Source organism: Calliphora vicina, chromosome 2, assembly GCF_958450345.1.
Source record: "Calliphora vicina chromosome 2, idCalVici1.1, whole genome shotgun sequence".
Classification (NCBI taxonomy): domain Eukaryota; kingdom Metazoa; phylum Arthropoda; class Insecta; order Diptera; family Calliphoridae; genus Calliphora; species Calliphora vicina.
This window is the reverse complement of record NC_088781.1, coordinates 58,396,945-58,421,605: the sequence shown is the minus strand read 5'-3', so window position 1 is coordinate 58,421,605 and position 24,661 is coordinate 58,396,945. Positions and strand designations below refer to the sequence as shown.

The following is a 24,661-nucleotide window of genomic DNA, read 5'->3' as shown; positions in this document are numbered from 1 at the left end:
GTTATTCATTTTCACAAGTTACGAGATAAGTAAGTTTTGAGCAATTTGGTCACACATTTCCCACAAGTTAAATTGAATACTGATAATTAATATCGCGTAAGACTATCAAATTTATATGACTTAATTTTACAATTACAAATAACATATATTGTTAATGAATTGAATATGAATATAAGTAATTATGGAACATTTTAATTTTGACTTAATATAAGCAGACACTTACTGACATTTATATTGCACATTTGCAAATGTTAGCAAAAACGAACAGATTAGTAATAAATAACAAATAATTGTGTTAAATATTATTGTCATACTTATTTAGATTATTGAAAATCCAGTTTTCCACAAATTCTTTACGTATTTGAGGTTCTATACTGGGACTAGGCGACAGACCAAATGCACCAGCAGGACAAGCATATTGTGGTTGTGGTGAGTTGAGACTATAAGCTATGCCTCCGAATCCGCTTACTGTTAATCTATTAACAGGCATTGCTCCAAAGCGGAGGCCATTAGCTGGCATACTATAGTAGACTCGTGGATAATCTGAAAATTGGTTTTATTTTAATTGAGTTACATACCAGAGCTGTAAATGAATCACTCATTTTTGAATTAATTCGCGAATCATTCACACAAAAAAATGAATTGAATGAAATTTGAGTCAATTCAAATGAATTTGGTAAAAATGAATTGCAATTCGTTTCCAATTCAAATGAATTGAATTGATTTTGAATTAATTCAAATGAATTTTGTAAAAATGAATTGCAATTCGTTTAGAATTCAAATGAATTGAATTGATTTTGAATTAATTCAATTCATATGAATTGAATTGATTTTGAATTAATTCAATTCATTTGAATTGAATTGATTTTGAATTAATTCAAACGAATTAAAAAAAAAATTAGCAATTCATTTCCAACTCCGACGCGAAATTCGCAGCATATTTAGCAGATTCTTCAATGTCATTAAGTATGCAGTATAATTAATCGACGGTTAAAAAGTCTTCCTTTAAATATAATGCGCCGTTACCATCGTCACGTGGATTTCTTTCAGATGATAATTTTGAAAAGCTATTGTTGTTTAAGGTGAATGATGCATTCTAATTAAATCGAATTAGCCTTATTTATGAAACTCAATTGTGTTTTGAACTACATACATTGTTATTTTTCCTGATTTTTGATTATTTTTGGAAGATAGTTTTATTTTTTTGAAATAAATATAATATAAATATTAGCAAAAAGTTTGTTGTTGGGTGGTCGTGGGTCACAAAATTTCAAAAATTATTAATTGCTTCTTGAATATTAAATATTTTTTGTCGTTCAGCGTATTTCAAAATAAAAATCAGTTCTTCTTGAAGAAATAAACTCCAAACACCATGTTTTCATTGATCAGGTGCGTATACAGGACAAGGCTTTTCAATTGTTGTACTGGATATTTTCATTTTGGTAGGAGAATCTGCTCTTGAATTTGATTGATTGCAACTCATTTTTGAATCATTCTTTTGAATTGCTATTCTTTTTTCTAATTCATTTGAATTAATTCAAAATCAATTCAATTCAAATGAATTGTAAATGAATTGCCACTCATTTTTACAAATTCATTTGAATTGGAAATGAATTGAAATTCATTTCTGCCTAATTCGTTCGAATTGATTCAAATTTCATTCAATTCATTTTTTCAATTCAATGAATTAATTCAAAATTTAGCTAATTCATAATGAATTAAAATCAAAAAAGAATGATTCATTTACAGCTCTGTTACATACTTCCTAAATTGTTATTCGTGGGAATTCATAAAATAATTTAATTTGAATTCCATGTTCATTAAAGTTTTTTAAATAAATGGTAGTAGTTACTCGGAAATTTAAGTTATTTTAAGTATACGAGTATTAAGATTATTAAATAATGCATATACTGCAGTGGAATCAAAATATTTTGGAAATAGATCTGCCATTTCTAACTGCCTGATCCGATTTGCCTGAAACTTCGCATATGGGTAGCAGATGAGTATTTTTAAACTCTTGTGCAATCCATATCTTATAGTTATTGAGTTCCATGCATTTGAATATTCACTAGGGTATTCGAATTATTCGATTTTTCTCTTGTTCGAATAAAACGAATAATACGAATAAGAGATTTTAACTTGTTCGAATAATTCGATCACACGTTTAAAATTAATCGAATTATTCGAATAATTTAAATTTTTTTAAAAAAGTAAAGATTGAAATTTTGATGTCGGTTTTTTAATATTTTATTGTTAAAGAAAAACAAAAATAACGTCAAAGTTAACAATTCAAGTATTGATAATGTTAAAAAACATTCGAAAACAAAGTCCATCATTAAATTTTCAACAGAAATATTCTGATCAGATTAACTCCCGAACAATCTAAAAAACAATTGACTAGTTTTAAAAAATGTGAGCTAGTTGGACATGATCCTGAATTCAAATACAATATAAATATATTTCAAGATCATGGCCATCATCTATTTCAATGTAATCATTGCAAATGTCATCCTTAATATCACTTTCGACGACCGTTTCAAAATCACATTCTCCATCACATTCCAGTCCACTTTAATCTATGTTAAAATTTTGATTATTAATTGAGATTCTTCTAATATTTCGCCAGCTAAATAACAAATATTTTATTCCGTACCTTTTATTTTCATTGGTTCAAGTCCAAAGTAAACAATTTTTAAAGATTTGTTTTTAGAATTGTAACTTCTTGCAGTAATATTTATATATTTATAGAAGGAGCTATCGGAACACTCATCTACAGTGATCGAAAGCCTCTTTGTCATTAGTTATTTGTCGAATTTCAGAAACAATACAATTTTTGTGAGTCATTATTACTTATTTAAATTTGAAATTATGAAAAATTTTAAGCAATTTTATAAATTTAAATATATATGAACATTTATTCGTTTTATTCGATTATTCTACATAAAATTGTTCGAATTATTCGTTATTCGAAAATTGCCATATTTAAATTGATCGAATAATTATTCGTAAGAAATTATTCGATTAATCGAACGATCATTAGTCGAATGAATACCCTAATATTCACATTTCAAAATTTATCCATATCTTGGCCCAGTTTTTTCACAATATCGCAAACAATATACATCTCTTAGTTAAAAAACAAATAAAAAGGGGCTGGTTAAAGTTTTTAATCTTAACAAGTAATAGAGCTATATTCGGCTGTGCCGAATCTTATATACCATTCACCAAATTATACTTTAAAATAAAAATTTTCAATATTTTTAGATAAAAAAAATTAAACTTTTTTTTTAAAAAATAGTTTTTAAAATTTTTTTTCAATTTTGGTGAAAAAACATTCGGGTTAAAAAATATTTTTCCCGATTTTGACCCATTCGAGTCGATTAAACCATGTCCGTCTGTCAGTTGAAATCAACTTTCCGAAGCCCCCAAATAACTGACATACATTATTCATACATAAATATCTCCGGAATTCTTCGGCCTCGGTTGCTATTATAAAATCGGTCCACAAATGGCTGAGATATAAGGAAAAAACCAGGAAAACCTAAATTTTTTACCTATATCTGGATTACTAAGTCATTAATATAGACAATATGGTTACCTAATGATAGATATTTCAAAGACGTTTGCAATGACGTATATAAGACCATAGTAAGTTGGACCTACAATGGGTCAAAATCGGAAAAAATATATTTTAACCCAAATTTTTTTTTCACTAAAACTTTTTTTCGTTAAATATTTAAAAAAAAATTAAAAAAACAAAAAAAAAATTTTAAATTTAAAAAAAAATTAAATTTAAAAAAACAATTCCAAACAATTTTTTTTCCAAAAAATTAAAAAAACAACTTTTGAGAAAAAATTTTGTTTACATAAAAATATTTAAAATTTTTATTTTGAAGTATAATTTGGTGAAGGGTATATAGAATTCGGCACAGCCAAATATAGCTCTCTTACTTGATCTCTTTTGTTTGGTTGTCACTGAGACGGCGACGAATGCACATTAGAGTGCTCCAAAATTGTATGGACGAAACAAATTTTCTAGATACAGGCCGTCCCCCCCCTCTAGAATGGTTCTATGTAATGTAGAAACTCGTTGTGTAAAATATTAGGATGATAGGATAACGTTAACTGATGCCGCAACGACGCTGAAGTTTTGAGGTGCATTTACAAGTGGAAAAATGCATTTTTTTCAGTTTTTGTAAAAATTTTGCCATTAAATAATAACTTTTGCAATTTGATTTAAAAGAATCGAAATGTACACGTAATTGTCGTTCTAATAAGATATAAAAGACAAAAATTGGTTAAATAATGTTAAAGTTATTAAAAAATCGCCAGGCCATTAACGTGTCTCAGGCCACTAGAATAAGAAATGTAGAAACAAAATTAACATATTTTGAGAAATATTATAATAAAAGTACATTTTTACTTAAAATATATCCATAATTAATTTTTTAACGGCAGTTTCAAAACTCCAATTTCTAATCATAGAGAAACATAGAGCAGAAACTGGAAAAAAAAACTCAAACAAAAAAATTACTCAAATTTTTTTTCACATAGTTTTTTCTACTAATACATTCTCACCACTTAGGTTTCTGACAACTGGCTTAGGTATTTGACAGGAGAGTTTCCGCTCTATGTCTAATCTCTATGTTTCCAATTTTTAAAAATTTTGTTAAACAAATTTCAAAATTTTTTGATCATCACATTGGGATTTATTGAGAACATAATAGGAATAAAAATATGAAAAAAGTATGAAAATACCTCCTATAGTTTTTCCGTACCTTCGGATTAAATTTTGAGATTTTCGAAAAAATCTATTTTTTTGGCCATATTTTGGCGAATGAGCCGAATTTCTTTACTGTTATGATTTTTAAGCAAAAGCTATTCAGAATATTATATTCAAGTTATTTTTAAATATAGTCTGAAAGTTTTACTAAAATCAGAAAACGTTAACCCTTAAATCGTGAAGGTCAAAGGTAAAATTTTTCAATATTTGGAATTTCTCATGGAAAGGTAGCGAAATGTTATATATTTTTCGGCCGATTTTGATGAAACTTAGTATAAATATATCACAGTCTAGTATTTACAAAGACAGCAGAAAAATTTAAATTAACCCTTAATAGCACAACAACACCGTATATAGCCACGGGAAATTTTATTAAAAAAATATTAGTAATCACTAAAACCCCAAAAAATCTTAAAAATAATTTAAAACCATTTAATTTTTACTCCTTAATCCCATATTAGTAACAAAAAGCGCATACTTAATTATGTTAAAAACTTTAGATTAACAAAAAAACATCTTTAATAAATGTTCACTTTTCGTACTTATTTAAATTATTGAAAATCCAATTTTCAATGAATTCTTTACGTATTTTTGGTTCTGTGCTGGAACTAATGGGACCAGCTTGTTGTATTGCTGGTTGTGGAAAACTAGAAAATGCACCTCCTGTAATTCTTACACTATCTAATAGTTCAGGTCTCGAAGCAAGCGGTAAAACCATTGGACCATTAAAATATATCGGGAAATAGTCTGAAAAATTGTAATTTATATAATTGAATTTGAGCTTGATAAAATGATCGACTTTAAGGGAGTTTTTATTTTAGTCAAAATGTAAAATCTTTTTAATATTTCAGTTTTGACTAAAATAATTTGTTTATAGAGTGTAACTAAACGTAACCTAGAGAAAAGAGAATTGACACGAAATTGGGTAGTAGGGACAGGTTCTAGTTTAAGGGCGGAGTCAATAGACACAGATATTCTGTGATTAGTGTCAGAATTATTTAACTTAATTTAAAACAATCACAAAATGTGTTTAATGAATTGCATATGATAATGAACATTTTAACTTTCACTTAATTTAACCCAAAATAAAATTGTTTTTAGCAGACACACTCGCATTTATTTTGCAAATTTGGCAAAAATTATTAAAACTAGTGCTTAAACGAACAGATTAGTAATAAATAGCAAATAATAATATTAAACATTTTTGTCATACTTATTTAGATTATTGAAAATCCAATTTTCCACAAATTCTTTACGTATTTGCGGTTCTATACTGGCACTAGGTGACAAACCAATTGCACCAGGAAGACCAGCAGATTGTGCTGATATGCCTCCGTATGAGCTAAATGTTATTCTATTAACAGGCATTGCTCCAAATCGACGGCCATTACTTGACATACTATAGTAGAAACGTGGATAATCTGAAAATTGGTTTTAAGTTTAATACTCTCTAAACGGATTGCCTCTAGATTTCATAAAAATAATTGTATTTAAATTGCATTTTCAATATGTAGAAATTCATAAATTACACTGTTTGTATCTTTTTGAGTCATAGAAATATAACCATATACGGACACCACTACGTGATAAAAGACCCAGTTTTGCCCAAAGTCATGCACTTTTGTTTTAATGGGACCCCAAAGATTTGGGGCCCATTTTCTCAGGCTCATATCTTGCAAATAGTTAGGAATTTTGATGTACTCTCTGAGGAAAAGTTGTAGCCGTTGTCATAAAGAATAAAAATTGTGAACATATAAAATCAAAAAAACTTCATCTTCAAGATCAAAATCGCAAAAAACTTAAATAAATTAGAAATAAATTTGTTTAAAGCTGCCTTAAAGTATGCTTTAGTTTATAATAATTTAATAGTTTAATGACCAAAACACTTAATTCCTTTAGTTTATTATATCTTATATTAACCTACCTAAACGGTGTTAGGAATCATTCCTAGGAAGTTCATATGTTCTAGAAAGTTGTTTATTGAGATCTTAGGTACGTTTTTGTAGTTGATTATTTCCTTGAATTTTGAACGGTTTGCTACCTATGGACCTGAACAGGGGAACAAATTTAAAAAAAATCAAATTTTTTAAAGTTTTTGACGATTTTGATCTTGAAGATAAAGTTTTTTTGATTTTATGTGTTCACAATTTTTGTTCTTTATGACAAGGACTACAACTTTGCCTCAGAGAGTAAATTAAAATTCTGTTTGCAAGATATCAGCCTGAGAAAGAACATTTTTGCAAAAATGACACCCAGGCCCCAAATCTTTGGGGGACCATAAAAAGAGATGACTTTGGGCAAAACTGATGGTGTTCGTATATGGTTATTTTTTTTCGTGTTGCACTGTGTTATCTTTTGTATTCAATTCTTAAAAATTCAAACTGACTATTTAACACTGAAATACAAGTAGCAAAACTCTCCAACTATGAAGCGAACTGACAATGAACTAGTCATGTGTCTTGTACCTTTTAGTCACTCTATATTATACATCACTGAACTAAACTGATCCGTTTTGGATATTTTAATACTCCGCTAGAGGGAAAGATACTGATACCAAACTGGCTATGTATGCGATAGTGTCTTCGAATTTATATGACAACTAGTTGATCGCCACGGCTTCGCCCGGTAGCATTTACTAATTTTAGTTCTTCGAGTTTCTCCAACCCATACACACCACCCTGTTCTTATTTATTTGCAAATAAAATATCTAAATTTGTACTGCATTTTTTAGGGAGCTTTCTTAATAACAGTTGACTGGACTCACAAAAAAAATAATTTCCGAGTTTTACCCGGAATTTTTTCAATTTTTTTTCTTTACAAACCATCTCCTGAAAATTTCGAATCGAATAAAATAAAAATCAGCCAAATCGCTCCAGCCGTTCTCACGTGATTACATACATGGACCATTTCATTTTTATATATACTAGCATAACCCGGTGCACTTCGCTACCCCTACCCTAGTAAAATTAAAAAAATATGAATGGAAATACGAAAATAACACATACATTGCAGTTCACTTGACATTCGAAAATAAGTAACTAATTTTGTATGGGAGATACCACTGCTCTGATCCCACCCATTTTTAAACCTTTTATGTAAATATCAAGATTTACTTTGACTTTCCTTTATATGGGAGGGGTCATTCCTACTAAGACGATCATGCTTAGCTAAACTTCGAACAGGGATAAATAAATCAGGAATAAATTCGTTTTTACCTAACTTCCTTAGAATGGTAATTAATTGATTGATACAGAGTTTAAATTCTTTTAGAATTATAGTTCTCCAGATATTCAAAATTAATTATTTATTTTGCGCCATAACCACTAATGCAATCCCGACCATTTTCAGCCAATCTATGTAAAATGGTAAGAGAGCTTTGCGGACAAAGTTAGAAGGACCTTGCAATTATTACTTTGTGACTCACATCCTTTTCCGACCTCTCCCATGTTGGGTGCTATGCCCTGTAATCTAATTCCGTCTATATTCAGCTAAACTCCGCACAGTAATAAGAAATTAATTCGCTAAAACTTTAAACACTTTTACAATTATAGTTCTACAGATATTCGAAATTAATTATATACTTTGTATAGGGTGTGCCACGCCCACTATTCCAATCCCGAACAATTTCAGCGAAACTATGCAAATTTATAAAAGAGCCATTTAGACTAAGTTTGAAGAATCTTGCAATTATAGTTCACAAAATATTTAGAATAACTATTTACTATATATGGGAGGCGACTAACCATTTTTTCCGACCCGTCCCATTTTTCATTAAACTTCATGCAGTGATAAACCGTTGAAAATCGTCACAATTATAAAATAACTATTTACTTATCTACAATTACATATTTACCCCCATATGCATAAACAGTTTTTTAAATTTGTCAAAGGTTTATAAAACAAATTTTGAATGGGAAATTTGTTTTATAAACCTTTGATATAAACCTTTGATAAATTTAAAAATTGTTTATGCATATGGGAGTTAGAAAATAAAAAAACACCTTCAAAATATATTTATTAAAGCAAAGTCTTCTTCTTTGTTTTCTATAATAACTCTCACATAAAACAGAGCTAAATCAACACTGTTTAATTGTTTCTCTTATTTATTTACAACAACAAATTGGACAAACACGCATTGGTTTGTTTACTTTTTAGCTTAAGCTTCACATGTACACGTTTTTGCATATGTGTTAGTAACATCTTTAAACACTTATAACTCCTAAAAAACTGAACCGATTTCAATAAAATATATATTCTGCACTTCTGAGAATAAATCCCTTTAAAATGGTATATTTCTTGCCCAAATTGAATGTATAATGTGAGAGTAAAAGGGGTCTAAAGAAATCGACTTGCCTATTAATATTATGATGATGATGATAGAAGATAACATGTGAAATTCATGTGAACTTTTCATTCACAATAGTTGATTTAGTTCGTAACAGCTGTTTCAAGGCGAATCTTATATATAAATAGGCCACACGTTTTTTTGTGGTACACTTTTAAGTATGTTATTGTCCACCAATATTGAAGAAACATATATGGTTTAAAAGGTTATTTTCTGTAGATGTGCACAATATAAATTTTTTTTAAAAATTCTTTCCATAAAATTGTTAAAAAGCGTTTTAAATTTGCTTGAAAAACAACAACAACATGTTTATGCACATCTAAATACACGTGTATTTGAACACAAACGTGAAAAATATTTTTGCGTATACTCAAAAGTTACTGTATAATTTCGTTATTAGTGGTCAAATTTTGACCACCAGGCGATCCTAGTTTATATAAATTCGCCTTGAGCTGTTTATTGTTTACAAAATTCCATCTAAAAATTTCATAACATGAGGAATTTTTTCACGTGAACAAAGTTGATGGACGAAAAATGGGAAAAGGGAACATATTTCATGTGAAATATTGTTTCGCGATAGGGGTGATTGGGTTTTTTTTTACCAAATTTGTTAAAACTCATTAAAACTAGTCAAAGTGCTAAAGAATTGATTTAAATATCAGTTTCTAGGTCTTAATATTAAAAAATATTAATATTAATTGTAGTAAATAAATTGTAGTAAATAAAGACCTATATTTAGTACAAACTTCTGGTTAAGTGTTTATTTTTAAAGTGGATTAAAATTTTGGAAATTTCATTAAAGAAATTCAAAATTTGTTAATAAATTAAAAGGAATCAAATTTGTGTTAATGGGGATTAATAAAATTATTTACATTCCAAGGTTGTTCGTTGACCTACTAATTTAATATTTTGTTAAATTTTTACATTGAAAATCTCCCAATAGTTAAAACTAGTACGTAAACGAACAGACCGTTAGTTTTTTAATAATATTAGTAACAAATAGTATATAATCATGTTCAACATTCCATATTTTATAATTGAAATTATTTCGTACTTATTTAGACTATTGAAAATCCAATTTTCTATAAAATCTTTACGTATTTTTAGATCCATACTGGGAATAGGAGTTGTACTAGGATGACCAGATAGTGTATTTATTGACATTTCATAGTCGAAGACATCAAATTTACCTTTGAACCCAAATGATAATATATATCTATAATCTGAAATTTATTTTTAACTTAATAGAGTTTCCAACTTTCGATATGTGTTTCGTAAATAGCAATTATACTCAATGTTTGTATTAAAAGTAATACAAAGGGCATTAGTTAAAATCGGTATTATTGTTACGAAATTACATTTATATAGTACTTGAGTTACAATTTTAGTCACTTAAAACAGTAAACGAACAGACCATTAGTTTTTTTAATAAGATTAGTAACAAATAGTAGATAATCATGTTAAACATTCCATATTTTATAATTGAAAATTGTTTCGTACTTATTTAGACTATTGAAAATCCAATTTTCTATAAATTCTTTACGTATTTTTGGTTCCATACTGGGGATAGGAGTTGTACTAGGATGACCAGATATTGTATTTATTGACATTTTAAAGTCGACGACATCAAAATTGCCTCCGAACCCAGATAATATTTGACTATTACCAGGTAGTGGTCCTGGTCTACTATAATAGATACGTGGATAATCTGAAATTTATTTTTAACTTAATACAGTTTCAAACTTTCGAAATGTATCATTTTGTCAAATGAAAATTTTGTAAATGGCAATTATACTCAATAATACAAAGGGCATTAGATAAAATCGGTATTATTGTTACGAAATTAAATTTATATATGGTCAATTCACAAGGTCTCTTATCAGTCATATTGTCATAATGTCCTAAATTTCAAAATGATTTTTAATGCTTTTCAAGCAAAAAATGTCCTAAAATAATACTACTTTGTATGCTATGTTTATTGTGTTATCGTAACCAACCAGCAGATACCTGCGCCGAATGCCTAAGAGTCGGTTAAGCCGAGCTGCCGAATTGTGATATACTAGAACATTATAACAATATGACTGATAAGATACCAATAGTAAAAAAAATACAGTGCTAGGATTACAATTTCAGTTACTTGAACCTCGTTCCTTGTCATAACTTAAGTAACTCTCAATTGCTATTTAGTTAAGTTAATTAAAACCGCTCCATATTTACGAATAAACCTACTATAATTAATAATTAAATTAACTATTTACAAACTATGCAGCATTAAAAATTAGTATTAAATGAAGCGTTTTACAATTGTCTGAAAAATCGTAAACGTTGACAAACCTAAAATTTATGCCCGAATCCCATATCCAAATTTCATTGAAATTTTTACGTTCTATAATATTTAAATGTGTGCCTTGCGTTTGCACTGAAATAATATCATATTCAAACAAATCGTTTTCGTCTTCCGAAAAAAATTCTTCCACGTCTTCTTCCTCATAATCTAAATCTTCGTCAGAACGTTTGGCTAAAAAAGCAGATTGATTTATGGGTTAAATGATAAAAAAATGTGAAATATAAAGGACAATATACTTAAAATTACTAAATTAATTACAATTTTATTTACAAATTTTCTCTTAATGTTAGTAGCGAATAGCAAAAGGAATTAAAAATCTTAAGAATACCTTAAATAATTAAAAAAATTTAGCTGTTTGAACTTATTTATGTAATTGATAAACCAATTTTTTACAAAGTCTTTAAGTAATTTTGATTCTATACTATTGGATATATCCGGATCTAGAGCTCCTACTTTTCCTAAACGCAATGCAAAACTATATATTTTATAAAATTCACAGGCTCTGGCATTTCATTTTATAAAGATAAGACAAAATTTCATTAAACATTTGCTAGTCTTACATTAATATGAAAACAACTGGGTGTTGCGGACTGGTTAACTTTAACATTGCCATTGGCCAAGGACAAATTATACTTTTTGACAGATCTTGCATCTAATTTGAATAAACATTTTCAGTGTTGGTCGCTAAACTTGAACATGCTACCTTGAACAATTAAACATTTGACAATAAATTGTCTATTTTTACATTTATCGTAGTTTAGAAATTCTATTTTTCACTATTATCACAAATTTCATGCAGTTTCATTTCATTCTTAATTTCTCTAATTAAGTGCCGTGGTATTTAGTAATTTAAAAGTGTCGAAGGACTGTTTTTCTGACAGACCTCGGTTTCTGTTTCGAGGTAGATTCTTAAAACTATTTATTGAATAGATGGAAGATCAATTGGTCTATTATTTTTGAAGTAATTAACTCTATTGATAATAAGTCCAACATAGACTAGGCAGCTGGAACTATTATTAGAATGGTGTTAGGAGTTAATAAGGATTGAGATCGGAAAAACCTTAAAAGTTACAAAGGTCTGCCGTCAAACTGATTCCAATGTTATTAAACAGTATCGGGAGAACTTGTCCGTTGATAGAAAACCTCCGTTGGTAGAAGGAATGGTCATGATGTTTCTAAAGCCAATATATAGAAAGTATTTTCGAACGAGCTCTCAACACATCCGGTAGGAAAGCAGTCCGGTTAGCTCAGTACTCGGACTATTTGGTACGAAAAGTTAAAGCCAATTTTTAGCAGAATTCCTTGCAGGCTTAGAGACCAAAGACAGAGAAAGGAAATTGAAGTTAAATTTAATAAAAAAAATATATACCTGCTGCATAATGGATGACGAAGCGTATGTTCTGGATAATTTTTCACAGCTTTCGGGTCAATCACCCCTATCGCGAATCAATATTTCACATGAAATATGTTCCCATTTTTCGTTCATAAACTTTATTCACGTGAAAAAATTCCACATGTTGTGAAATTTTTAGATGGAATTTTGTAAACAATAAACAGCTGCTACAAACAAAATCAACTATTGTGAATGAAAAGTTTAGGGGAATATCACGATAGCAATTTTCCCTTCGAGGGAAATGAATATTTCATGGAAACATAAATTTCACATGTTTTTCACGATAGGGGTGAATATTTTTATGTTAATGATGCTCGATGGAATGTTGTAGAAAAGTTTAGGACCCAAAAGCAGAAAATTTTCTCAAAAAGTTATTGGTATGGCAAAAGAAGCCAAACATTTGTTTCAAATACCGAAATTTATATCAAGGAATGTTTACAAAATATGATTCTTCAATTCTTAATGTGTCCACTTATTTTTGACTTGACAATAATGTGCTATGTGTAACAAGAGAGGCAAATCCTCCAAACTGTCTGGAGCTAAGGCCAGTTGCGAGATATTAGGCACTTGTTAAAAGAGAATTGAAGAGCACAAAAAAAGTGTCCAAAAGTCGATTTTAAACGGATTTTAAAGTCGATTAAACTTAATGAAAGGGTTTCCGGAAAAGGTTCATAAATTCATCACTATTGATTAGAACTATAAAAATAATACTTTTTGTAAGTTGTAATAATTTCAATCAAATAAAAGAAAAATCAAAATTGTAGTCTTTTCTTTCTAGTTTCTTTTTTATTAACATTTCACTCCTTAGGTACAACAAATATCTTGAACTAATACTGGTTAGTATACAAAAATGGAACATGAGTACAAAATCCAAGACCATTAAAGCGGCATTTTCACAATATTGCTCATGAATCAACTACGATTTTTTTTATCAAACCAATACCACGTATTTTGATAATGGTGGCGTTTATGGTAACATGATCACTTTGGACTACTTCATCTAAGGCACAGACCAATATTTTTAACTGATTACTACCAGATATTCCGGCAAATCAAAAAGCTCCCAAAACATAACAACTTTCAATATGGATCATCATGTGATATACGTGTTCGATCTAGGATAAGGAATATATAGGATAAATCCGACTATCACATGTGATATCGTAACATTGCGATTGTCCATCAGATTTCTATGTTTTGGTAGAATAATTCAATGCGAAGAGATATCAATACATTCATCGGTTATCCTTATATGAATTCCTGGACATTAGGGTGGGTCGATTTCTGAAATTTGGGCGCCTCGAAAATTATTTTTTTGATATGTCGTAGTTGACTCCAGCAAGTTTTATATAAGTTGTAACGACGAAAAAGGAGAGGAGACAACTGAGCATCTTCTTTGTAAATATTGGTTTTTGGTGACATAGGACACACTATAATGTTTTATCAGACTTGTCTCTCTAAGAGTAATTTGAAAAGTAACGGTGACCAACAATCATAAGACAATGCGTATCACAACGGGATATTCGTTAGGGCCCAATTGAGCTTCGGCCAATTAAACTTAACCCAAGCAAAAAGACAAAACATTTTAAAATGTTCGCTTCAACAGCGACTGACAGTTGGTGTTAAATACATGGATTTATGTACATATATATAATGTGGCCCAATATTTACACTGTAAATTTTACAGTGAACTTTAGCAAAGTACAAAATGCATGCATGAATTTTCATTTCAGGCCAACATTCATTAATTGAAATAATATGTATAATAAAATTTACTTTTGAATATTTTCAATAATCCAAGATTCAATAAAATGTGTTCGAATTTCTATATTTTGTATTTCGACGTGTTGTAAGAATGATATTGTAGAAGTGTTTGAGGATTTTAAGTAGACATCTTCCTTCATGAATTGTTTACTTTTTTTGTTATTGCGACGTGCTGAAATGTCAAAAAGATATTCCAAAATATTTGATATTTGTGAAATAAACAGATAATTACTCTGACGCTGTCAGAATATTAATAAAAAATGTCCGAATATTATGACTAATATTATAATAAAATATTTTTTTTACCCTGCCCGATTTTGAAATATGTAAGATTCCAAATTAAGTCAAAATGTATCCGAATATATCGCTCTTAATATATTCGGCTATGCCGAATTTTTCCACCATAGAGTTTTGACCCATTGTCGGTAAGAATTTATATGGCGTTGGAAATGTCTATCATTAGTAATCCAAATATAGAACAAAAATAGTACAAACATCGGGGTAGTCATATTGTTTTGGCATTTTGGGCCGATTTTCTCGAATTTAAATAGCTACATCAATCAATCAATCATGTATGTAAGTTATGTTTTTGGGGGCTTCCCAAAGTTGATTTCAACATACAGAATTACAAGGCTATATCGATTGCCATCTACATATAACGATTCATAATATACATATATACTAAGCAAATGAAAAATGTTGAAATTACAGAAAAATTTATAATTATGAAATATGTATGAGATTGTAAATATACTATATAATAGTAACCTTAACCTAAAATAATAAAATATTTAGGCGTATGTAAGTATTAGAAGCAAATATAATACTTAAAATATTTTTAATTTTAATTTATCGTACTTATTTATATTATTGTAAATCCAATTTTCAATAAATTCTTTACGTATTCTTGGTTCTACACTATTTGCAGATAGATTCACAAGACCACCAGTTGGACCGGAAGGAGCTGGTACAGCTAACGGACGAAGTTTAAACGCAGATAACCGTCCGGGAGCTAATTTTGGACTTTTAAGATGGAATCGAGGAATTTCTGAAAATGTTTTTTAAAGGTATTCAAGAGATTTATTGTTTAGCAGATGTTAAAATATTTGCTCTGTTCTAATTGTGTTTAAAGATACATACATAATAATGCAGCCAGGTTAAGTACAATTTATTAAAATAATTCTCAACTCATTTGGCAAATTATTAAATTTTTGCATCATGGCTAAATAAGTACAAAAATGGTTTAATTTTTTAATTCTATTGATAATTTTTTTTTAAATAATTTTTAAGAACAATTGTCAATATTTTGACACATTTCTGCACTTAAAAACAACTAGTCCGATTTTGTTAAACTAAATTTACAAAAATTTAGGTTTACAATATATTGAAATGATGTATACAATTGTTTTTAATGCGATCAATAGTTCAAAATTTATGAAACAATTGTTATGCAAAAAATTAAATGAAGGTATATTTCAAGGAAGTTTTCCAATCTGAGTATAGAAAAGCTGAAAGCAGGCTTATTTGACGGCCCAAAAATTCGCTAATTGGTGAAAGAGAAGAATACATGAAATGCTATAAAGAATTGATTCTACACAGAGAAAATAGATTCGTAGTAGCAACCGAATTTATTGCCAATCGAATGATTCGGTTGCAGACATAGAATTTTTCAGTTCTATCAACAGAAAGTCAGTTGACAATGAAGAATTTCGGTTGAAGCAACCAAACTTGTGTTACGCCTTCTACAATTTTGTAGCCACAAATGTAAAATTCGTTCACTAAGATAGAATAATTCGATTGGTAACAAATTCGGTTGCTATCACGAATCTGTTTTCTCAGTGTATAAGAAATGAAATCGTATAGAAATGAATTCAATCAGATTGAAGTACGAAGAAATTAAGTCTTAATTCGTAATGAATGCTTTAATTGTTTAAAATAAAGCATTGTTCACATAAAATCCGGTTACAAAAAACTAGTGGCAACATTTTTGTTTTCTTTTGGCATAACTTTCTTAACAAACCAACCGTTGTGCACAAAAATCCTACATGGTCAGGTACAATGATAGAAAAAAAAATCTGAAGCTTCCAAAAAGTACTGTGAATGATGCTATAAAACGTTACAGGGGAACCTTAAGCACGGATCGTAAGAAAAAGGAAACCAAAAAAGTTAGCAGATGAGACCAAGACCTTACAACGAAAATAGTGCGTTGTATTAAACAAAATCCTGGTTTATCTGATAATGATCGCACCAAAAAATATAAACCAGCCGTAGTACAGCAAGAAGAATACATTAAATATCCAAATCGTGCAGAAAAGCAAAATATTACTGCTGTAAAACGGTCTCGTTTACTTTACGAACAAGTTTGGACAAAGTTTAATAACTGCCTTATCATGGATGATGAAACGTATGTGAAAATGTTACCAGGACGGAAATTTTATGTTGCAGAGAGCCGCGGGAATGTCGATCAAAAATATAAATAAAAATTTATAAATTTCGTAAGAAGGTAATGGTGTGGCAAGCTATTTGTAGTTGCGGTCTTAAAAGTGCTCCGTTTGTAACCTCTACAACTATGACTTCGGATATTTACATCAAAGAATGTCTTCAAAAACGTTTGCTACCCTTTATTAGACAACACTATTCTTCAGTAAAGTTTTGGCCTGATTTGGTTTCCTGCCACCATTCCAAAGCTGCCTTGGATATTTTCAAAGCTATCTTAAAGAAAAATGGAAGCGCTATTATCGACAATTAAAGAATTTTATCTGCTTGGAATAAATATGCAGCTCAGGTGGACCGAAAAGTTTTGCAAAATTTAATGTATACCATCAAGTAAAAAACTAGAAATTTTTATTAGAAATAAAGATATTTAACTAGTCTTTTTGCATATTCATAATTGCTAATAAATAAAATTTAATTTATGGTTGAACATTATGAATTCGCATTTTTCTTTATGTAGATATTAAAACTTAAGTGCGACCGGATTTTAAGTGAACAATGATTTATTTGATTTAATAAAAACTTAAATATTTCGAATCTTTGGCAAGGTAATGAAATTTGTTTCTATGTATTTTTACATACATGCCTTTAAATATCTATGAATGTATGAAAAACTTTGCAAACAATGATATAATATGCATATATTTACATTCATATATAATCATAATTTAAATACATAAATAATATTCGTACTTGTTAAAATTATTGAAAATCCAATTTTCAATAAATGTTTTACGAATTTGCGTTACCACATTATCATCTCTAGGGGCGGTTTGAAATACAAATTTTTCGTGATTTTTCGTAAAATCACCACCCGGATTTAGAAAAGACTGAGTATCGTGGTTGAAAAATTTTAGTCTGACAGCTTTATTTCGAAACGATTGATCGTACATCATTCGATATATGTAAAAGAGAGTTAGTTCGTTTTCTGAAATTTTTTAAACAAAAATTTTTCATATTCTTATATACTTATACTTTGAAAAAATCCTATCATAATCTAATTATAATTTTAAAACCAAACAGTATTGTATAGTTTTCTTCTTTTTCTATTAAACTTAGGTTTGAATAATGTGTGAATATGTATTTGTTTCCAAAATTATTCTCCATCATCTAAGCACGAAATTGGAATATTTGAACAATATTTAAAAAAGTTTCGAGTTTGAACATTTTATTTTGAAACGTTTAGCATTTGGCTTTTAAATGAGGAAGAACAATTTTAGAACTTGCCACCAGCATAGATGAAAAACTTTCCAAATAAGGACATTGCACTTTGACAAATTAACATAAATTAATATATAAATACTCGTACTTCTTAAAATTATTGAAAATCCAATTTTCAATAAATGTTTTACGAATTGTTGTTACTACATTCGTGTTAGATGCAGCCATTGCAGTGACTTTGTGTTTTACCATTCCTTTATGTATATTCAAGTCAATACTTGGACCTCGAAGAAATGAGTTTGCGTAAAAGAAAGTTCTAGGTTGCATATCTGAAATTTTGTATATTTTTTGACATTTACTTTGAAATAGAAAGTTTATATAGAGTGAAAACTTTTATAAAACATTTAGTGGATTCATAAGGTATCCTATCACGTCATATTATCATAATGTTCTAATATTTTACAATGGTTTAAAAATGTTGTTATTGCCTTTCAAGTTAAAAAATTTCCTAAAATTCCCTAAATTACAAGCTCCGACCAATAAATTTTGATAGAGGATACAAAAAAAAGAGCGTTTTGAAAGTTTACATCTGGATTTCCTTTGGATGGTGTTTTTTGCTATTTTTTAAAAGGGCTAAAGGATAAGCCGAGTCGCCAAGTTGTGAAATATTAGAACATTATGACAATATGACATTATAGGATACCTTGTGAATCCACTAATTGTGTAATAAATAAATACCAACTTGTTTGTGTCAAAAATTCAAAATGAGCATTCATTATTATAATTTGATAACTTAGCAATAATAAAAAAAATTAAGATAGCTATATCCGGCTGGGCCGAATCTTATATACCCTTCACCAAATTATACTTTTAGGTAAAGAAAATATAAATATTTTTTTTTTTTTTAAATAGCTTTTTAATTTTTTTAAATTTATTAATGAAAACAAATTTATGACAAAAAAAAAATTTGTTGGTGAAAAAAAAATCTGGTTAAAAAATATGTTTCCCGATTTTAACCGATTGTAGGTCCAACTTACTATGGCTTTATATACGTCGTTGCAAAGAACTTTAAAATACATATCTATCATTAGATATCCATATTTTCTATATTAATGACTTAATAATCCAGATATAGATAAAAAATAGGTCAAAAATCGAGGTTGTTCTGGTTATATCTCAGTCATTTGTGGGCCGAACCGAACTGGGTTTATATCGGATATATTTCATTCTGGTTTCTTGTTTATTAACATTTATGTATGTTAAGATCTCACTCCTTAGGTACAACAAATATCTTGAACTATTACTGGTTAGTATACAAAAATGGTACCTGAGTACAAAATCCAAAACCATTAAATCGGTTATACGATTTTTTTTATCAAAGCATTACCACGTATTTTGATAATGGAGGCGTTTATGGTAACAGGTGCACTATTTTTAATTGGTTACCACCAGATATTCCAGCAAAACAAAAAGCTGCGAAAACATAACAATTATGGTCATACCAAAATTATATGTGTTTTCAATATGGATCATCCTGTTGATATAGTACGTGTTCGATCTAAGTTGGGTAAGGATTATATAGGATAAATCAGACTACGACAACGACCTCCTACTTCTTTAATTCACTGACGTATTAATATCACATGTGAGGATCAGATGAGACTGTCCCTCAGATTACTATGTTATGTTAGAGTAATTCAAAGCGGCGATCTCTACAGTGGCTTTCACTGGAAGAGATAGCAAAACATTCACCGTTTACCATTATATGAATTCCTGAACATACATTAAGGGAAATTGCAGGTCTGACGAATTGCGAATCTGTCACGAGGTATAAACAACTGATTTCATATAAACTTTATTTCATTGCCAAAGTGAGATTGTAAAAAGTGCACAATTGCATACAGAACTGAAAAAAATGGGGCCAAATATGGATATGATGAGGCCGCGACTTTCGGTAATTCTACCTAAAAACTTTATAGCTATCATTACTAATCACTTGGACTCCAGCAAGTTTTATGTAAGTTGTATCGACGAAATAGGAGAGGTGACAACTGAACATCTTCTCCGTAAATATTGGTATTTGGGGATATACTATAAATATATTATATTTTTTATCAGATTTGTCTCTCTAAGAGTAATTTGAAAAGTAACGGTGGCCAACGATGTGTATCACAACGGAACATTGGTTTGGAGCCATGTGATCTTCGGGCGCCTGCCAATTAAACTTAACCCAAGTAAAAAGACAAAACATTTTAAAATGTTCGCTTCAACTGCGACTGACAGCTGGTGTTAAATACATTAATTTATATATAATGTGGCCCGATATTTACAGTGATCTTTAGCTAAGTGCAAAATGCAGGCATGCTTGTTCAATTAAAGAAATTAACACAACTTATAATATCCAATCATATTATTCGGATTAAAGCAATATGCAGGCCAATATTCTTTATTTGAAATAATATAATAAAATTTACTTTTGAATATTTTCAATAATCCAAGATTCAATAAAATGTGTTCGAATTTCTATATTTTGTATTTCGACGTGTTGTAAGAATGATATTGTAGAAGTGTTCGTGGATTTGAAGTAGACATCTTCCTTCATGAATTGTTTACTTTTCTTGTTACTGCGACGTTCTGAAATGTCAAAAAGTAGGTTGAGTTTTGTTTTTATTTTAATTATTCAAAACCTGTTGGACCTTTAATACAAGATATTATGATATTTGTGAAATAAACAGATAATTACTTTTACACTGTCAGAATATTAATAAAAATGTCGGAATATTATGACATCTATATTTACGGCTGGGCCGATTTCTGTAAAAAATTTTATTAGTTGTTTGTATTTTCGAGGAGAAGGTTTTTACGGAAGAAAATTTTGTAAAATCCCTCCGGAAAAGTCGGAAAATTGGAAAAATCGAAAATCTAGTTTTTGTATGAAATTTTGAAATTATTAGTTATTATTCCTTAAGGTATTTATAGACGGCAATACTGAGTATAAATATTTGTCAAATACTTAAGTATCATAATACAATTATATCGTCTAAATAAAATTTGTATTAGGTTTTCAAAAAAATACGAATGATTTTTTTTTGATTTACGGTCGGTATTCAAAATTTGTTTAAAACTTTTTATTTTCATATGTATCGGGAATGTATTAATAAATACAAATAAGGCAAACACAAATGTCAAGAAAATAAAAAATAAAAATAAAGTTTGGTGAAAAATATCAATCAACAAAAAAATAAACTATTTGTAATACGATTTCTTGACATACAGAATGATTTCAATAATATTTTAAATTTGAAAAGTGTTAATACTCAGTATTGCCGTCTATAAATACTTTTAATGGCTTTCCAAATCAAACAATAGAAAGTTCTTTGTGTAAATCATGGCTTAAAATTGGGGAGAGGCGAAGTTCGCCGGGTCCGCTAGTGTATTATAAAAAATATTTTTATATTTTAAAACAGTACATTTGTAGGTCAAAATGTGCTGTGTGATTCAACGGCTTTTTATAAAAATATATCCGAATATGTCTCTTTTTATATATTCGGCTCTACCGAAACGTTCCACCAGAGTTTTTTGACCCATTGTCGGTCCGAATTTATATGGCGTTGGAAACGTTTTTGAAATGTCTATCATTACTAATCCAAATATAGAATAAGAATAGGACAAACATAGGAATATTCATATTGTTTGGGCATTTTTGCACCTATTTGTCCAAATTATAGCAGATATATTAATGTATCAATCATGTATATAATTTATTTGGGGGCTACCGAAAGTTGATTTCAACATACAGACGGACATATTAATTGTGCTATCTATAACGATTCAGGATATATGTATGTATATATTACGCAAATGAAATTACAAACAAATTTTCACTCATGGTGAAGGGATAATTACAATCGATTAGAAAATATTATTGGGGGATTCAAACGGTCTGCTATTAGGTCATATTGTCATAATGGCCTAATATATTATGATAGTTTAAACAAATTGTTGTTGTGCTTCTAAAAATGTACTTCAAACAAAAAATGTGTTGTTTTATGACAAAACAATAAACATAGTTCAGAAGTTTGAACTTATGACAATATGACCTAATAGCAGACCGTTTGAGTTCCCCATATACATATGTTATAATATTTTTATAACCTTCACCTTCGTGAGAAGGGTATATATAAGTTTGTCATTCCGTTTGTAATTTCCACAATATAATTTTCCGACCCCATAAAGTATACATATATATTCTGGATCCTTATAGATAGAGGAGTCGATTAAGCCATGTCCGTCTGTCTGTCTGTTGAAATCAATTTTCTGAAGATCCCGGATATCTTCGGGATCCAAAACTTAAATAATTCTGTCAGACATGCTTTCCAGAAGTTTCCTATTTAAAATCAGCAATATCGGTCCACAAATGGCTGAGATATGAGGAAAAAACCAGGACAACCTCGATTTTTGACCTATATCTGGATTACTAAGTCATTAATATAGACAATATGGATATCTAATGATAGATATTTCAAAGACCTTTGCAACGACGTATGTATATAAGACCATAGTAAGTTGGACCTACAATGGGTCTAAATCGGAAAAAATATTTTTTAACCCGAATTTTTTTTTTACCAAAAAAAATTTAAAAACCAAAAATTTTTTTGTGGAAAATTTAAAAAAATTAAAATAACAATTCGAAAGAAAAATTTGTCAAAAAAATTAAAAAAACCAACTTTGGAAAAAAAATATAAATTTTGTTTAACTAAAAATATATTAAATTTGTATTTTGAAGTATAATTTGGTGAAGGGTATATAAGATTCGGCACAGCCGAATATAGTTCTTAATTGTTTGAAAATAGTTTGCCTTTTATAAATTGAATTTTTTAATTGAACTATTTGTATTTGCTCAGTTCTTATTGTGTTTAAAGTTGTATAATATTGCTGCCAGGTTAAGTACAATTTATATTAAAATAATTCCTAAATAAATTCATACATTTTTGAAAAATATTTTTTTCATCCAATTTGTTTTTGTTTTTAATTAATTTCAAAATGAATTGAAAAAATTATTTTCTAACGATAATTTGTAATTGATTTGAATTGAAGAAAAATTTAATGATTCAATATATTTTATGAAGCCAAATTTTACAGGAATGAATTCAATAAGTTGGAAGTACGAAGGATGTTATTTTCTTTATTGGTAATTAATGGTTAAAATATTTGATTTTGAAAATTTAATAAAAATATAATTATTTCGAAACTTTGGCAAGGTAATGAAGTTTGTTTCTATGTACTTTTACATATGTACATGTCTTTAAATATGTATGAATGTATGAACAACTTTGCAAACAATGACATAATATGCATATACTTTCACAAATAATCATAATTTAAATACATAAATAATATTCGTACTGGTTAAAATTATTGAAAATCCAATTTTCAATAAATGTTTTACGAATTTGCGTTACCACATTATCTTCATGGATTGCATCATCAATGGGATTTGCGAATAAAAATTGTACTTGATTATCGTTCGTAAAAAAATCATCATCTAGATTTAGAAAATACTCAGTATCGTACATTCGATCGGGGTAAAAAAGTTTTAGTCCATCAACTGAAATTTTTTTTTATAATTTTTTATATTTATTTATAATTTTATAACCAAACAATAGATATTTATTACATATTGTAGTTTTCTAATTTGTCTACTAAACTTATGCTTGAATGATTTGAAATCTGTGTGAATATGTATTTGTTTCCAAAAAAAAAAAATTTTTTTCAAGTTATATTGGACTTTTTCGTTTTTCGATGCTATCTAAAAATTATTCTCCAATTTTAGACCTAGGTAGCACGAAATTCAGAATATTTGAGCAAAATTTAATAACTTAAAATCGAGGTTGCATATTTTATTTTGAAATTTTGGCCACCGAAATGGCCAATTTAAGAAAACCAAATATGATTACCCCCAAATTTATACCCTACACTACCATAGTAGGGAGGGTATATTGCGTTTGTGCTGATCTTTGTAACTTCAAAAATAATAGTCTAACAACACCTTAAAGTATACGGATCGACTCAGAATCACTTTCTGAGTCGATGTTCCGGCCATAAACCTTGTGCGCAAAGTACAGGTCGCAATTTTGAAGATATTTCGATAAAATTTAGTATATAAAGTTTTTTTCTTTACATACAAATGTCCTACCGAATTGAGAATTTCCATTTCAGATTGAGAAAATTCCAAATGGAATTGAGAATTTCCATTTTAAATTGAGAAAATTCCAATGAAAATGAAAATTTCCATTTTAAATTGAGAAAATTCCAAATGAAATTGAGAATTTCCATTTTAAATTGAGAAAATTCCAAATGAAATTGAGAAATTCC

General features: G+C 28.8%; 1 protein-coding gene across 19 annotated transcripts in view; it reads right to left on the bottom strand.

Annotated features, from left to right (window-relative positions):
- Positions 1 to 24,661, bottom strand: part of LOC135951762 (thioester-containing protein 1 allele S3-like) — a 66,408-nt gene that overhangs the window by 24,086 nt on the left and 17,661 nt on the right. The window contains exon 5 of one of the 19 annotated variants that reach the window (XM_065501475.1): positions 18,435 to 18,615. The exons of 13 other annotated variants lie outside the window; for them this stretch is intronic. In XM_065501475.1, coding sequence (XP_065357547.1) covers positions 18,435 to 18,615 — 181 coding nt within the window. Of the gene's footprint in view, positions 1 to 314; positions 544 to 5,325; positions 5,531 to 5,996; positions 6,205 to 10,628; positions 10,837 to 15,490; positions 15,681 to 18,434; positions 18,616 to 24,661 lie in introns of all 19 variants that reach the window. 5 more of the 19 variants (XM_065501474.1, XM_065501468.1, XM_065501467.1 and 2 more) reach the window with 5 other exon arrangements.